The sequence below is a fragment of the Pundamilia nyererei genome, unplaced genomic scaffold (assembly GCF_000239375.1).
Source record: "Pundamilia nyererei isolate P.nyererei 1_Seehausen unplaced genomic scaffold, PunNye1.0 scaffold00056, whole genome shotgun sequence".
NCBI classification, from domain to species: Eukaryota; Metazoa; Chordata; class Actinopteri; order Cichliformes; family Cichlidae; genus Pundamilia; species Pundamilia nyererei.
Genome location: NW_005187457.1, coordinates 522,032 through 539,979, shown reverse-complemented (window position 1 = coordinate 539,979; position 17,948 = coordinate 522,032). Strand labels below are relative to the sequence as shown.

General features: G+C 40.3%; 1 protein-coding gene across 2 annotated transcripts in view; it reads left to right on the top strand.

Moving 5' to 3' along the window:
- Positions 1–15,738, top strand: part of ncanb (neurocan b) — a 172,654-nt gene extending 156,916 nt beyond the window's left edge. For both annotated transcript variants that reach the window (XM_005733989.1, XM_005733990.1), the window contains exons 15-16: positions 6,889–7,071; positions 9,134–15,738. In XM_005733989.1, the coding sequence (XP_005734046.1) occupies positions 6,889–7,071; positions 9,134–9,270 (320 nt within the window). In that variant the 3' untranslated portion in view covers positions 9,271–15,738. The remainder of the gene's footprint in view (positions 1–6,888; positions 7,072–9,133) is intronic.
- The last annotated feature ends 2,210 nt before the right edge of the window (positions 15,739–17,948 follow it).

The following is a 17,948-nucleotide window of genomic DNA, read 5'->3' as shown; positions in this document are numbered from 1 at the left end:
CATATCAAATTAACCTAACCATTTGTGCTTATTTGTACCAGGTATAGAGAATTTAATATTTGTAGCCTTATGAAGAGTGTCATCATTTATCTTACAAATACTAAATGCAAAACCAGTGTGTGAAAAGTCTTCCTGATTCAACAGCTAGTAGAACCAATTCAATAGCTGGTAAGGACCAGATTGTTCTATTATTTCCTCACCGAATTGAAACGTGTACTTTCTTTTTCTCTTGATTATATGTGTTTTTTGATGGATAGACAGTTCTTTGGTTAATCTGTTCCCCGGTACATGATGTGCTGGTATCTGATTGAAATGTTAAGGAATAAATGAAAAAGTGCAAAAGTGATAATTACAAAGTTGTGGCACTTCAAAAGAAAACATCTTTGTCACATTTAATTGCTTTTGGTTGAAACTTCATGTCTTTGACTGATCCTCATACTCAACAGTCTTTTTCTGTATTGTCCTTTACTCTGAGGCCTATGCAAAGGCTCTCTTACCTCTCTTACCTTAGATTTAGTTTATTTTTGTTCTTGGTTTAACTGCTGGCTTTGCTGTAGTAGAAAAGGGCATTCTGAAAACAACATTTATTTCCGTAAGAGCACTATTACTTCATAGGTTTTATGTCTCAACCACTGTTTGCCAACCGTCCTTTTTTCTGCTCTGTGACTTTAATTTTGTGCAAATCATTCGTCTCACTGTCCCCCCTGTCATCTTTCCTCCCATCATTGAGTTGAGTATTATAAGTTTGAGTATTCATATATGACCGTGGGAGTCTGCGGTCTTCTCAGGAGTTGGATTGAGTTGTTCTTTTCAAGTCTTTATGTGTGTTTTTGGAAAATAGCATCAGCAGATGTTGGATCAGCCAGTTGATCGTGGAGACACGTACAGAAAACGGGCCGCTGCTATATTGGTGTATCAAAGGAGAGCTGTTTCCCTTGTGAGCAAGGTGTTGCAGCACCTCTGCTGCTCACTGTCACAAGTCCCAGGCATACAGCCCACCTCTGACCTTAATCAGTCACTTACAATCACCAGCATCTTTTCATCTTTTCCCTGCTTCCCTGTCATCCTCTTTTTCACTCACTCAAGTAACCCCCATGTACTGTCTGATCGTATCAGTGGAGTTCTCAGCTCCATGCTGAGACTCATTTCTAATTACCCCAGCTCATGTGATCTGATTGTCTTCTCATCACACGAGCCAATCGGGCATCTTGATCAGCTGCTTGGGGGGTCAGTTAGGGTGGCGTGTTGTACAGATGGTGATGATTTCTTTTATTTAAGCAAAAAGACCTGATGCAGTCATCTCATAAGACAGTACAGTATTAGTACTTTGACTCTACTCATTTTACTGTACTCTATTTTTGAATTTGGGTTGGAATAGTATTTCTCATGTACTAATATTTTGTACATTTTTATAGAGGAACGTTCAGTTACCTTTTTGTCCTTCAAGGACTACTTTTTACTTTCTTACTTTGGGGCCATTTCAGAGCCTGTACTTTCCCACTTTTACTTGAGTAAAGAAGTTGCTTGAGTATTTTTAACACACTTACCTTACTACTTAGCTACTTAACTAAAGAAAGTCTGTACTCTTGCCACCTCTGTAGAAGGATATATATATCTATATCTATATAGCTCTGGCCTTTTTTACTAAAAGTGATGCTCTTTTTAGGATTGATTCAACTTGTTTCAACATTCAGATGTAATATTTGATTGCTGGATCAACGTTATCCAAGTAAGGGATAAAGAAAAAATGGAAAAAAAGCAAAACTGATTGAGTTCAACATTTACATTTGGATTACGGTGACAAGAATGTCACACAGTCATCTGCCTCTAAGCTCTTCTAGCAAGGATGAGAAGAAATTTACCTACAACAAGACATGTAAGAATTATAAAATTATTCAGTTTTTTTATGGCTTATTACAGAGGGGGGAAATCTAATTTTGCATGACATACAGACACTGTGAGCGCGTTGGGAAATAATAGGTTGATGTCAGTGCCTTCAGCAGTTCATGTGTCCACTGGGGTGTAATATAGCCACTGTGTAATACACACAAACCTGCTATTTCTGAATTCTATTTTGTATTTGCAAGAGAATCTTTACCAGCTTCCACCTTAGTGTGAGACCTACAAGCCTTTCAAATAATTCAAAGGAACCGATATTTATGAATTTTGCTGGAAAATAGTGCACATATTTCCAGTGTAATAATATTTGTTTCGTTTGTTTGGTCTGATGATGAGTCTAGCCATTCAGAGAGAAAATAGAAGGTAAGAAGAAGATCGCTCTCCTCGCCAACCCTTCCTGACCAAGCACAAACTTCCCCCAAGCTCCCCACATATTCTCCACAGGGACATGCCTGTAGGAACACAGCAGAAGGTCAAGGCCTGCAAGCGGCCCTCCAAGGAAATGCTGTCTGACCAAGCCAGACTGCTTACCAGCTTAAAGCTAAAAGCTACTTTTTCAAATAGTCTCCTTTTAATTTAAATCAAAATGGAGAAAAAAAATCCTACTTGCAGTTTTGTGTTATTTGCTTCTTAATATCTGTATGTTTGGGATGCACAGACTCGATTAAAACGCACATTATCTGCAGCTACACAACACTAAGGAACCCTCTGCTTCCTTATTACACTGTTATTCTCTTTTGTGTGCTTTTGCAGCTTTTTTCTATTCCCTGATGTTTTCTTAATTTGCAGTGCATTTGACCTCTCAGAGTTGGGCGTGCTCGAAACATCTCACTTAGGAGAAATTAACCTCCTAAGACCCGAACTCTTTCATGATATGCTTTTTATTTTCTCTATTCTATTCTATTTGGGCTGATTGGGACCTGATGAATTTAACGACATTTGTTTTAAATTTCGATAGAACAGTGGAAATATAATGTCCTCGTAAGTGGATATCAGGCCCTTGTAGAGCAACATTTAGTATTTTGGTCTAGACCAGCGGTCCCCAACCTTTTTTGCACCACGGACCGGTTTATGCCCGACAATATTTTCACGGACCAGCCTTTAAGGTGTCGCGGATAAATACAGCAAAATAAAACTAGTACCGGTACCGAAAAAAAGAAGATTTATTCATAACACACGTGAAAAGACCCAGGAAAACAGAGTTAACGATAAAAACGATAACAAAATAACGCTAAAACCGATAAAAAAAACCCTGAAAACCATACATTTCACACCCGAGCCTCAACTCTCGCGGCCCGGTACCAAATGACTCAGCCTGTGGCCCGGGGGTTGGGGACCACTGGTCTAGACAACCCAAAATGTGATATCCACATATGTGGACGCCAGGAGGTTAAGGATGCATCCTAGTCAGATGCATCCGAGGTCACTCCCAAAGCTTGTAGCCATAGGTGAGGGGAGAAATCGGCACATAGATCGACCGGTAAAAAATCATTTACGCTCAGCTTTGTCTTTGCCACAGCAGACAGATACTGCATCCACATTATTGCACACATTGCATCAGTCAATCTCCAATCTACTTCCCTTACTCATGAAGATCCCAAGATATTTGAATTTTCCATTAGAGGCAACAACTCTTTCCCAACCCAAAACAGTCACCCTTTTCCAACAGAGGCTGACTGCAAAAAGCAAGGAGAAGATGCTGCAACCACCAAACCTGACATTCTTCCTTGGCTGTGTGTGCCTAGAAATTCTAAACATAATCATTGGCAAAGCGCAGTCCTAGTAAAGTCCAGCCATCACTTATGAATAGGAATTGAATAGCCTGTACCACTGGGCCTAACACTCCCAAAGCCCCCCCCCCCGGTCACACACACACACACAGGACACCCTGAAGGACGCAGTCAAATGCCTTCTCCGAGGCCACAGGTTATAAATCTAAGTGGACTTTGAATGAGATTTGTTACCTGTGGTGTATTTCGGTTTAGTGAACAACAAAACAAAACCATTATCTCAGTTGATCTGAGCAGCTGTCAGTGTTCACACAAACAGACTTTCTTAATAAACAAAACTGAGTTTGAACATAACTCTGTGTGAGACGTACTCCCATAGTGTTGTGCAGAGAATACACACACACATTTGCACATCTCTCTGATTTGTTTTCACATGATTGCCAGTAGGTGTGCGGATGTTTTGAGGCCATAAAGGAACCAACTAGAGGAACCCAGCAGCTGTCTGCAGCTTTCCGCATGACTCACACTGACTGCCCCCCTGCAACACAAGAAAAACGGCAAAGAAAATAACTATAGATATTTTCACAACACGCTTGCAGATATACTGCGTGACTTCTTCTTAACTTCCAGTGTTGACTTAGAACAGGGATCTCGAACCTGTGGCTCTGGACCACATCCGGCTCTTTTATTGATAAATATGAGTATGAATAATGGTGATTTTACACATAGTTTTATTCATGCTGATAAGGGGAAAATAGAGAATGTAATGCTTATTGAAAAGATTTGTTTGCTTTGATTGGAAATGCTGTTAAAAACATGATCAACACAGGTCAGAGATCTGCTTATTTGATATATTATAGTTTATTTCTATTTGAACTGTTTTAAAACTATTAGGCTTCTTTATGTTCTATTTATAATCAAAGTAGCCACCGCTAAATTTGATATACTTGCACGAACAGCACTCAAGGGATGCAAAGCGGTCTCTACATAAAAGATTTTTTTCCCCTTCATCTCACAGCTGTTCTGTTTTATCTGTAATAAGAATCATTTAAAAAGTAAATAATTTTCATTCTGTTTTATCTGTAATTTCAAAAATACAGCAAAAACATGACATTATTTTAATGGAAATGCAAAGTTAAAGAGCCAAAATCACTGCAGCTTTTAATTATTTACACCCATGAGTAATGTTGATAGGCTAATTAATAATTAATAGGCTTCCGCAGTGATATTATTTGGGAGGAAACCTGCGTTTGATAGTAAAGGTTACTCATCCTAACCTTGACTTAATGTTACGTAGTTGTATGAGCCGTCAGACCAACCAGTCAGGTGGCAGTTGTTACATTTATCCATATTTGGTGAAGACACTGAGCAAAGTGTATTTTAGATGTTGCAATGACAAACAATGCTTCAAATATGGACTTTACTGTGAAGAAGTTTCTAAAATGATTCATTGTCATGCAAGCAAAGATGAGTCTTTTACCAATCACACGTCCTAAAACACTGAACAGGTGCTTTTGGTGTTTTTTATAGTTTTTTTTGATGGGCTTTTCTAAGACCCAGCATCCTTTCACTCGCAGCCCTCTACTCTTCACTATAAAAACCACCTTTTCCAGTTCCATTTCCCTTTTCTGAGTTTTTTGACGTTTTATTTTATACCTACTTCAGTGCAATCTCACTTAGCTTGTCTGCACTGTGAGAAATCTTTCAACAGCGTACATAGGTGACGGCTAATGAAAAGCTACCTTTTAGCCTTTCATTTGTGTCAAGACAGTAATAGTCTCAAGTGAGGGGGAAGTGCTTATTGCCCCTTCCATCCACAGTGTATTAAACTGTAAATGTGACGTTAAACCCTTCATCAGAGTTAATGGCATTGCTTTCCCTTATTAAGAATTTAAGAGGTATTAGGACACAGACAAGGGAATTAAGGACTGTAAACATTTTCTGATTGCTGATTAAGTCCTCTCCTGACTGGTTTGTTGCTGAACTGTGCAAATGGCATCCAAGGATGAAGTCAGGGGCCATCAAAGCTGACTTTAAGTTTCCTGTCTGAAAGGACCTCAGGCTGGGTTTCAACTCCGGGACGAAGGCAGGTTGACATAGTGGGGACTGATAGTACCAGTAATATCAGTTGGGGGTTCGAAATAGTGCTGTACTGTAGTTATATTTAACTTTATTTTTCATTAGTTGTCATAGAAATTATTAAGTCCCCCCAGTGGTAACTGGGGGGACAGCCTGTCTATATTTTATCTAGTTAATTTAATAATTTACATAATGGATCAGATGGAGTTAATGACTAAAACCTAACCATAGTTTTTCCATTATTTTGTTTTGCATTGTATTGAAAGATAGAACTGAAGTCAGCCTCGACCACTGCAGACTGACACCCCGACGGGAGAGCTAAAAAAAATGGTGAAGTTGTTTGAGTGCCTCCCTGAGGCTTGTCCATCCTGTCAGTCTCTGCCCAGAGTGTCAGTTCTCTGTCTGTCTCAGCTTGAGTAAACAATTTTCTGATTCTGCCTCCTCTCTTTTATGTGTCTAAAATGCTGTGTTACTTTGAATCCCACCTACTCACTCGCTGACAGACTTGGACAGACACCCTGTCCTGCAGATGCTAAATCCACAGATTGAAGCGGTTTTCAAAAAATGTTTTAGCCAAGTCACAGTCCCGCCGTGTGTGGGATGTGTCCTTAAAATCTAAAACACCATTTGGAACCCTGAAATGTTTAAGTGAAGCACACTAATGGGGTGAATCCAGGTTAAAGTCATTACTGTTTAAAAACGACTTATTATGGTCAATTCCAGCTCCATGTTCTTTGTCTCTACTGCTTCACTGTTCCGAATAAACAAATAAAATAAAATGTTTTAATTTCTTTTCCCTCCATTTGACGCAACTTTCTTTTGATTGAACTTCCTCTTAAAAATAAGGATTTAATCGCAGGTAGGGGGTTTCTGTGATCCCACTCAGAGCTGTGTGCCTAAGAGGGACGTATTAAGGATATCTCTTCTCACTGGTGTCATACAGAGCCAAGGGAATAAAAATAGCCTGAAACCGAACATTCAGAGGACTCTGAAGCCTGAGATTGTTGCTCATAGGGATCACTTGAGCTGATCACGTCAGAGAATAACAAGGAAAACAATGATAAGAACCTTTTAAGAATCTTATTTGATTAATAAATACTAATGACACAGCAAGAATTGTAAGTAATTACAGTAAAACTAACTAACCTCATTAATATTCTGTATTTCTCTGTCTCTATAGTGCTTTGCGGGGCCCCTCCAACTGTGGATAATGCCTTCCTGATTGGTCGGAAGCGTACCCACTATGACATCCACTCAGTAGTGCGTTACCAGTGCGCCGATGGTTTCCTGCAGCGGCACGTGCCCACTGCTAAGTGTCGTGCTAACGGCAAATGGGACCGACCTAAAATCATCTGCATAAAATGTGAGTGTTAACAAAGAGAATATGGCTGCTTGGTAAACAGCAAGACTTACAGAATTTTTTAGGTCATTTTCACATTTCTGTTTTGTTTTTTTTAATCATTATTAATATTTTTAGCATGCACACCAAAAAAGACTGAACCCCAAACATCAACAGCCCCCAGGAGCTGCTGTCACTTTGTGTATTCTCGGGCTTTCCATCCCCGCTCTCATTATTGATAATTGCAGTTTTTAGTCCCTTGGGCTTGCTTAGAAGTCACAGGGTGTCCTTTGAAGTGTTTTGTACTCGAGGTAGTTTTTTTTCCACTTTTCCTTTGTAGACTTTTTCAAAACTAATTCTAACAGGTTGAAGCTTCATGTAAATCAGCGCACGTGCAAGAAAGAAAGAAAGGTCCAGTGATTTATTGAAATATCTGCAAACAAATACAGGAAACGCAGTATATGATGCAAAAATAGCGGTTATGCAGTTTTAATGTGTTTGAGTCAATATTTGGTGTAACCACTTTTATTCCTCAACACAGCCTGAACTCTATTAGCCAACTTTCTTGTAATTTCTTTAAATAGTAATAACTCTCCAGGATTCTTGAAGGACATTTAAAGCTCCTTTTTGGATGTTGTATGCTTCAGTAAACAGTAGAGGAATCAGTTAAACGGCACGGTGCATTTTTCAGGTCCTGTATCAGGTCTTTGCTGGATTCTTCCTATTTCTTAAGGACCTGGCCTTCATATACTGTTGTTTCACAATTTTTAGACATGAGAGTTTTTCTTTGTACTCCACTTGTTTAATTTCCTCAACTTTTTAAGAACATACTGACAGGTTTCCAGCTAAAGCTCTTTGAAAGTCAATTTTTTGATCCAACAAAACTTGAATTTTCATTTTTGGAATTTTATGTAGATTAAACTAAAAAAGTAGGGACAGGTTACATGCCGCTTGTAACAAAGTGTATCTGAAATTGTCATTTAAAATTGGATCTTTGTTAAGTTGCGTGTTGTGTGTAGACACATCACCGATTCATCCCTTGAGTTAAGTGTCTTTTTCTGCTTGAATGATTAATAGGTCAGTGTTAAGTGGTTTGATAAACAAAAGCACAGTCCTCTAAAAATGGTCAAGTACAAGACAATACTGAAAATTAAAGAAAATACAGTCAATATCTAAAGAAAATCTTTGGTAGACGTTCATTAAGCGCTGAAAATTACAGCTACAACTTTAAAACGGCTCAAGTGGCTCAAAACTTTTCCACAGTACTGTTGTTTTGCACATGTAAAACATCTGCACAAAATAATCCTGCACAGATGGTGATAGTGATGACATTGTGGTGATATTGCACTTGCTGCCGGGTATTTCTAAAACAGCACAGAAAATCAGTTTCTTTCACTGAATACCTTATCTTCTTTAAAATAAACTTTACTTTTATCAATTTTTAAACTGCTCACACTAACTGCGACAGAATATACCGATTTGATGTCATAACTTTTCACCATAATTTTCTCTTCCTCATAGGCCGGTTGATCTATATGGAATATTCAACAAACTGAGCCTTGTATTTCACTTCACTTTGCTCACAGTGTGACAGTAATGATGAAATACTGAAATAATGTAACTTCTGTTCAAAGCGATAAAGATTCCTTTGCTTATGACTCTTTATCTTTGGACAGAGTTGTTTTTATGGCCCAGAGTTATGATGTTGTTATCATTCCTTGCAGACGACATTTCTTTGTTGGCAAACCCAGAAAGGGATGGAGCAATCTAATTTGGCAGTACACACCAGGAACAAGCTTATACCGAGGCAGTGAGTGGGTGGCTAGCTCATTGTGCCCTTGCTAAAGGCGCCCAGTCTACTCAATGAGAGATAAAACAGATTCCCTCAGTGTGGTGGAAACAGTTAAACCATCTGCGCATTTTGACCTTCCTGCGTTTTGATCCGTTCTCTCGCATCTTACCTGGTTTCAAAAACTTCTGATGCTTGCCAGTGATTCATCTCCCGCTTGCATCACTTTTCTACCCTTCACTTTCATCTCATTACATACTGAATTACTTCTCTCTTCCACTTTGGTTGTTCCTCCAGCCCGGCGAGCTCACCGTTACCGGCGCCACCACCACAAGACCAGGAGAGAGCGCAGAAAGCACAAGAGGCACAGCCACAGAGAGGGAGGCCACCACGGCAGAGAGGGAGGCCAGGGTCACAACCACGCCCGCTTCTGAACCAAAAAAACCATCATCCCCCCCCCTTTTTCTCCTCTGCTGCCAGCTGCAGTTTGCCTGTCTCCCTGTCGTCCCCATTTCCCCAAACAGTTCTTCACAATAACAGCCCAAAACTCTCTGACCAAGCCGCCTCCCTCCGGCCTTGTCCCGCACTGCATTGTCCTGCCCTTAGCTCTCCAAGTCAGCCTGTATCATAGTCAACTGCATCAACAGGACAATAATAAATCCCTTTGTACTCTTTTTACTTTCCTTTCTCGGTCCGACGTTCTGGTCATACCCTTGCTGTCTCTTACCTACCTTCTTTCTTGACCCACTTACTCTCCCCTCGAGCTCAACGATGACCTGAAACATGGGGCTACGCTGACCTGTTTTTAAAAAAAAAAAATCTTTGAGAGCCACACTGAACATTCTTCAGAGAGAAGTTCCTAAATAGGGATTACATCATTGAATTTGCTGTATCAAAATCAGACGAGTCAAGGAAGACATTGTGTTGTTGACTTGAGCCTTTTGTCTGTTGAACACATAGTTATTTTTTACAAATACTCAGTGTTTATTTCTTGACTCTGCTGCTTTTGGTTCGCTCTTTGTAAGGCATTGTACTTGACTTAAAGCGACGCTGAGTTGTTCCGAAACAGATTTAATTGATTTTCTTTCATTCAGAAGCAGTTGTAGTTGAATTATTTTAATTGTTAGCGTTGTATCTTCTTGTCAGTGTGAGACCATTACTTTAGATCAGATGCTTGACCCCAGAGGAAAATGGAAATCGCATCCCTTCCCATTGCAGTTTCAGCACATCACATCACACATCAGTCACTTTTCAGAAGTGTTGAACAATATCAAACACCTCCTGCTGCGTCATACATCCACACCTGTCATTGTAGAGGGGGAATCTGAACGTTTGATGTCAGCTTGTCTCAACTCAGCTCAGCAGTCCCGCATTTGCTTTGTCTTTTTTCACAATTTGAGCTGCTGTGGGATTGTGTGTTGTGAATTAATCAAGGTGATGCAGCAGGGTGAAGAGCCTATCACGTATCTGCTTCGCCTTTATTTTGAAGGTTTACTGCTGTTTTTGCTGCATTGTGTATTCAACAAAAGTATGGGTACATTCATATTGGGGTGTGTCAGACCAAGGACTGCATTAGCTAGGTGCATAAGTATTATTCAGTCCCTCTCTGAGTGATATTGTCCTATTGTTCAATTTTGCAATTAATTTTATGTAGACGTGCAAATGATTAGCAAACATGGCAGTGAGATCACACTTTTATATATCACAAAAACACAGGACTTTCTTTCATCAGGACAACAGGTCAAGAAAAGTAAAACGCTGATTTGGCCATTAATACAGGGGGAAATGTTGCTATAGAAACAAACTTAAATCTTCACTCCCAGGTAGTTTAAAACATATGTTTTAAAAGCATCCACTTTTTTTATCTGTTTGTCCAGCTTATGCTACAGTCACACTAGGGAAAACAGGGACAACAAAATTATTGGGACAGTTTACAATTAACTTGCAACCTCGCTGCCTTTAAAACAGTTGTTTCGAAGACTGAAATCTGGCCCGTGACCATTTGCACTCAGTTGCCATCTTCAAAGTAACTTTGGTTTGACAAGACAGAGATAAACTGGAAATAAGCTTATCCCAGGTGTTATATGGGTAGAGCCAGGGTACTCCGAGCACATGTCCCATCAAAGGGCTAACACAGAGACACAGACAACCACACCCTCTCACATCCACACCAGTTTGGAAAATCCTCAGAGGCACAGGGAGAACTTCCAAACTGCACGTAGACACCCACGCTCACCATGAGGTTCAAATCAAGAGCCATATTGCAGTGAGACAACAGTGTAACCACTGTGCCACAACCTTTTCATGGCTAACAGTTCGGGATTTGTTTGTCTCAATTTTTAAACATCCAGCCTTTGTAGGGCATTATTAGCAGTGAGTAGTTAAAAGTTAGCTAGCTGCCTGCTAGATTTGTATCATTTCATTAGGTTTTTAAAAAAAAAAATTATTATTATTTTACTGAAAACAGCCAGTTGCTGCTTGTGGAAAGAGTGCTGATGAGACTGAACCAAAAAGTAAAGTTAGGGGCTACAAAGATTCAATCTCTCAGATGCTCTGAAAATATTAGTGATTTTTGTCTGTGTTTGTCACTGAAATCATAATTTGATCGGTTGTCATAACACTGATATTCAGAACAAGGTTTAAAGATTAAAGGACTGAAGATGTACATTTTTGTAGTGTAGTCTTCAGCCTTAACCAGCCCTCTGAAGCAGGAAGAATTGAGCAAGTAGTGGGAAACAAGCACGACAACAAGCTGAGATTGTTGCATCATGAATCAGAGCTTTGTGCAGAGTATGAGGATGAATATGATGCAGAGGAGACGGAGACAACAAGCTCTTGCTCGTCTCGTGTCTGTCTATGTGGATGCCGCATGTGTGCGTTATGGCTGAAGACGCCGACAATGGCTGAGGTCCCAGTGGATGACGATATAAAGGATCAGCAGAGATTAAGGCTTGCCATTTCTGGAGTCTCGCAGCTGTTCACACCTGAGCTCGCCCCTGTCGTGTCTCCTCTTTTAAAGAGGGGATTGAGATGGATAGAACAAGCACTTTGCTCCCTTTTTCTTCCCCTTTACTGCCAGGTTAAATTGCTGTTTTTTAAAGCCAGCACTTGGGGTTAGAGCTTCTGGGATTACACCCCAGCACTTTTATCCCTCGTTTCTCTATCTCGTTATACTTTTATGATCACCACCTATACACTTTAGTACCTTTCATCTTTGTCGGGAAGTGGACAATAAGCACACCTAAATTCAGTTTAACTTGTTTTTTAGTGGAGAAAGCGTAGACTCAGGGTTTTCAGCAGCCTCTCGCGCATCTTATGAAAACACTAAACCAGGATCGGGTTATATAAAGTCACTTGAGGTAAGAAAATCTATCCTGCGCACATAAATCCCCCCCGCCTTTGTTTATCTCCCCTCACCTTGGCAATGACAACGCTCCTCCACATGGAGAAGAATAGTGATCGTAGATCCCTGTATCAGTTTAATTAATCTGCTGCATGCCTAATTAACAAGTTGCATTATCTGCAGAACCCCAGAGCAGCCATGACAAGGGGAAGGTTTTGCTGACGGACAGCGAATGGAAAGTAAAGAGTGACAGACAGGAAGCCCAAAGAACTGTCATAGCTGTCAAACAGCTGTCACTCGATGATGTCAGACTGAGACAAACTTCTTTTTTTCTGTCTTTCCTGTAAAATAGACTGATAAAAGAAAGCGGATGAATAAAAGGGCAGACCGAAGACCTAATTCAAATCAGAGTTGACACACAGGGACGGTTTAATTACAGCTGCGTAAAGGTTGAGCTGTGTGACAGGACTAAATTTTAATGCGATAAAGTGATAAGGAAATGAATACAAGCCAGCTTCTAGTGGTTAATAAGACTAGACATTTGGGTTTAAGGAGAGTCTGACGACTGTCAATTTTTCATTGCCTCTGCAGAGATTTTTAGGCCTTCCAAACAAGATGCAGAAAATATATTTAAATCTTCTATCCCACATGAGTTGATAGGTTGATATGTGTGGAATTTCTACTGATAATGTTCCATTTTTTATTTTAAAAAAGAGATAAGTCAGAAGTATAATAGACAGCACATAAAAGATCCGTTTGAATTTAACGCAGAGCTTCGCCCTCTGGACTGAGGGTAATGAACAATTTAGCTTTTGCACATCCGCTGGGACTGAGCTGGTCTTTTAAAGGTGGTTAACCTTTCTCACCGGCAGAGAGGAGAAAAAAAAATCTTTCAATGAATTCAAACAGCCACACTTTCCCTCTTGAAATTTCAAACAGTGTCTGTCTCTCTTTGCTTTTGACTCCTCCTTTTAATCTCCTCCACCCACACTCCTCTCCTCTTCCCTCGTCGGGCTTTCTAGTCAGAGCCCCGAGGGCAGGCAAACAGAAAGCGACAAACTCTTATAATTGTGAGTGTTAATTATGAAGATGAATGAGTTAACAGCGGTCTCTGCCAGCTGTCTCTTGGCTCAGCACCACGCCTCGGGGGGGAAAGCAGCGGGCAAAACGCTGAACGTCTTCGCAGCCAGAAGGCCTCTTCTCAGGCTTAGCCACCTATCGTAATTGTTACCCACTTACTGAGTTCCGCATACATGAGATAAGAATTGGATTGATGGGAGTGCAGTGGCATCTTCTTGTGCTTGTAGCTGTGACTGTCTGATTGCCCTCTGTCTGAATGTTGACAGCGGGAGCGCAGCTCGGTTAAATTTGTTGTACATGTTTTTGATGAAGCACGTGCCTAGTTGGAAGAGTGTGACCGAGGCGGGTGCAGCAGCCTTCATAAACACCAATGTAATTTCCAGTGTACGTAGAGGAAAAAAAATCTAATATCCCAGCATGAAATTGCAGATAATAAAACAACGTTACAAGAGAAAATCTTTCTAGGATGACGACTTGAAGGCATAGTTCACCCCATTATCAAATATACATGTTTTTCCACTATCCTTCTCAGATTGCATATGGTCTGACTTACCCAGTTCTGTAGTTATCTGCAACTGAGAGATGGCTGCCTTCTCTCTCTAGAATTAAATGGAACTTGTAATGACAAACTATGCATTTGAAAAACATGGCAGCAATGTATTTTCTTTGCAGAAGTCACCACCTGTTAATTATTTAAAAGAAACACATCCTGTATCAGTTTGTCTGCCAAACTATACCTCTAAATTAAAGGAAGCTGCATTAGTATTCAGCTGAAGGATCATTAATGTTTACATCCTGTCACAGTGTCATGGGCACAACCTCTTGTCACAGATATATGCGTGCTTCCTTTTGCAAAGTGATACTGCTGGCAAGGCTATCTTGATTATAGAAAAAATATTTCTGAGGAAAAGACATTGAAGCTTAGTTTTTCAAGGCGCTTCAAGCGCTACAAAACCAGCGCCATCGTAGTTCTGTTATAGTCGAGAAAACAAAAACAGCTGTTTAAGAGTTTAACATCTGTAAAATTGGGCAACTCATAGTGTAAATGGAAAGTATCAGTCACTTTGCACATACCTCGAGGATTGATCAGTTAAATGCCTAATAGTACTGTGATGCCTATTAGTGTTATAAATGAATTTTCTGAGGAATGATCAGAGCCATTAATCATATTGCAGCGATTTTCATTTAAAGCGCTTTGTGCAACAGGCTGCTTTCACCCATTCAAACACACATTTATAAAGTGCTTATTCCATACATAAAGCATTCACACATCTGCACTCACACACTAGCGAGACTACGACTAGGACACCCTGACCTGCAGACTGGAGCAGCCAGAGGTCAAAGTCAAGTCTACCGCCTGTTTGCAATGGCAAAGAGCGTATGTTTGTGGGGATGAAGGAAACCAAGAACTTCTTTCCCCCATGTATTGTAACATCTTTCTGTTCTCTGGACCTGATGCATTTGAACAGGACACTCATCAGTCATGACAGCCTGATAAGAGCATTAGAGGCTGTTGTCCTTCCTCAATCACACGCAGACAGACTATTGATTTCGTGATTAGGCTGTCTGTCCTGGGTTCTTATTAAGTCCGTCGATGGCATCGGCGGTACAATTGCATTGACTGACTGCTGAGCGTTTTTTAAATGACAGGAAAACAGACTGGTGTAGCTTATAGCACTCCTATGTGTCCATAAGACACTCCAGGTAGTATCCTGTCCCATATGCATACTACTACTCTCATAACTCCCCATCTCAATCTCATAACTATCTCATGAGGATTTTTTTTAAACTTTCGCCTCCCTCCTGAGGACTGCTGCATCACTTATCTAACATAGTGGAAACCACACTGCTGGTATTTGTATAACATCGCAGCTCTGTCTGATGCTGAGTTGAGACAATTTATCACTGTAAAGAAAATGGTTGGGATGGATGGATGAATGAAGATATGTTACAGTGGGATTATGACAAACGCAAAGCAGGAAGCAGTGAAAATGCTCCCTTTTCTCCTCTGTGATATAAATACTCAAAGTTTTTTGTTAGAACAATCCATTTAAACTCTGGGTGTGTTTGTTGTTTAGCCTCTCTGGGCCATATTCACACAGCCTCTGTGGATGAAAAACCCATCGCCTGCTTTCTGTTCCTCTCGTCAGCTCACACGCTGCTGGTTTATACCGCTGCAACAGAAAAACAAGAGGCGCTCGGTCAACAGGAGAGATGGAAGCAAAGTAATAGTTTGCCAAACTGACAAACATCACTTCTTTGGCTCTGTTCCCTGCACAACACTTCAGTCTGTGTGTGTTCGTGTCGACTGTGAGCACAGACACAATATCGCTGACGCTGGGCTCATCTACAGCTGTGTGAATGTGGTCCACAAGTATTTATCCATATTTATTGATGTATGTTCTTATGAATTCCAGTCCTGTCCCTGTATTATATTCTTTACAAGACAAATGATCATTAAAGGAAACCCTTGTTTGGATCCGTTAACTTCTTGCTCAGCGTGGTTATTTGTGTTTGAATTACTTAAAAACAGTATGCACCTTATTTTGCATTGAATTAAACTTTTCTTTATTATTATTATTATCATTATTATTATTATTATTATTATTAGCATGTTGTCATTTATGTGCAGTACACTGTTCATCACTGCAAATTACCAGAATCAGAATCTTTCTAAGTCACCTTGGTGTGTTGAGGATTTAATACAAATTATATTAATCGCTTTGTTCGTATAATCAATACTAATCAAAATAAAAAGTAAAACCTTAGGTGATAAATAAGTTTGTTTGTTTTTTTAAAAACTGTAAATTCATTTTTAAAAACTAACAAATATTAAAGGAAAAAGCCTTTGAAGGCAGATGTGGCAGATGAGCCATCCAGCCCTAAAACATATATATGTTTATTAAAAAATAGTTTGTCGTTTGGTGAATGAAGCAGCCATAAACTGGCTGGTTTAGGTAAGCATAAATATTGGGGAAAGGGGAGAGAGCTAAATGGCTATAGAGGAAGAGACTATATATAAATGTAAAAAGCCAGCATTTTATTTTGGAGGGCTTCTTTTTATCTATGATGACACATATACCTACCAGTTGAAAAAGCTTGTAGTTAGGGCTAGATCAGGTGACCCTGAATCATCCCTTGGCGATGATCCTGCGAGCAACAGGGTCAGACTGCTGCAGAACTTGAGGTGTTATACGGCGATACGACAAGCATGTCTTGTCCACTCACCTCTTTTGACTGTCCAGGTGTTCGCATACCACTGCAGCGTGTCAAATGTTGTCTTTTCTCTCCAGTTGTTTGTGCTTTTCTCCTGTCTCTCTGTGCTTTCCTTTTTCTTTTCTCTTCTCTCTCCCTTCACCGTCCAACCAGTCGCAGCAGATGGCACTCATCCCTGAACGTGGTTCTGATGGAGACGTCTTCCTGTTGAAAGGGAGTTTTTCCTTCCCACTGTCGCATTCATGTGCAGTAATGTGCAAAAGTCTTGAGTAACCCTTTATTTCTTTGTTATTTTGCTAGGAAAATAGGAAATACGTGAGGTAAGTTATTGAAATATCTGCTAACGTAAATGGAAATGCAGTTTGTGAAGTTCTGAGGAGCTCAACAGAACTCCTCTTTTAATGTTCACTGCCTTTTGTTACGTCCTCTCTCAACATGATCTCAAACTGCTTGTCAGGGTCCTGGGTCTCCTGACCCAGCGTTTTCAGTTCTTTGTGATTTTTGTATTATTGTACTTGTGTGTGATTTATTCTATGGTTTCTAGTTTTGATCCCTTGCCCTTTATGTCTCTCTGTGTCCCCTCTGTTCTGTGTAAGTCTGTGTCTGCATGTTTGAGTTTCCCTCTGTGTCTTTTGGGTCATCGAGTCCTCTGCCTTACTGGTTATGTCTCTGTGGTTCTTAGTTGCTGTCTCCACCGTGTCAAGTTCGCGTCTCTGTGTCATACTTCCTGTATTACTTTGAAGGTCCGTGTCTCATGTGAATGCGTTCACTTTACGCTTCCTTGTCTCGTCAGTTCTGATTTCCCCCAGCTGTGCTCTCCTTCTGTGTCTCATTCCCCTCGTTACTTCCCAGTGTATTTAAACCCTGTGTTTCTCTGAGTCAGTGTCGTGTTGTACCCTCAATAAGCTGTGTGGTTTGCTGCTGTGTTTCGGCTCCAGCTACAGTTCAGTATTTCTGCTACAGTGTTTTAGTCCACCAGCGTTTTTTGTTTGTCTTTTGGTGGATTTAGTTTAGTAAGAGGTTTTCCCAGCAATAAAGCTGCGCTTTAAGTTGTACTTCTGTGTCTGAGTCCTGCATTTTGGATCCACCACTCCTGCTTGCCTGCCTGCCACACAGCCAACCATGACAGCTTCACTGGGGAGGCCAATCCATGACTGATAATATTCAACAGTTTTTTTTATATATATATATCCATGCATACTTTTACTGTACTGGCAGTAGGGATGGGTACACAGTAGTAATCAGACCGAAAAGCAGCGCACATTTCGGTGCTTTATTTTTTCCTGAAATGTCATACACTTTGGATTCTAGCCAATCATTTTACCTTTGCAAGCGTAGTAGGCAGGCCCAGGTACGTACGTTCTTTTAGAGCCGAGCGACAGATAAAAAATGCCCAAGGCGAAGCGGTCAAAAGTCTGGCTGTACTTCACAGCAAAAGATGCAAACTCAGCAGCCTGCAACAAGTGCTTTAAG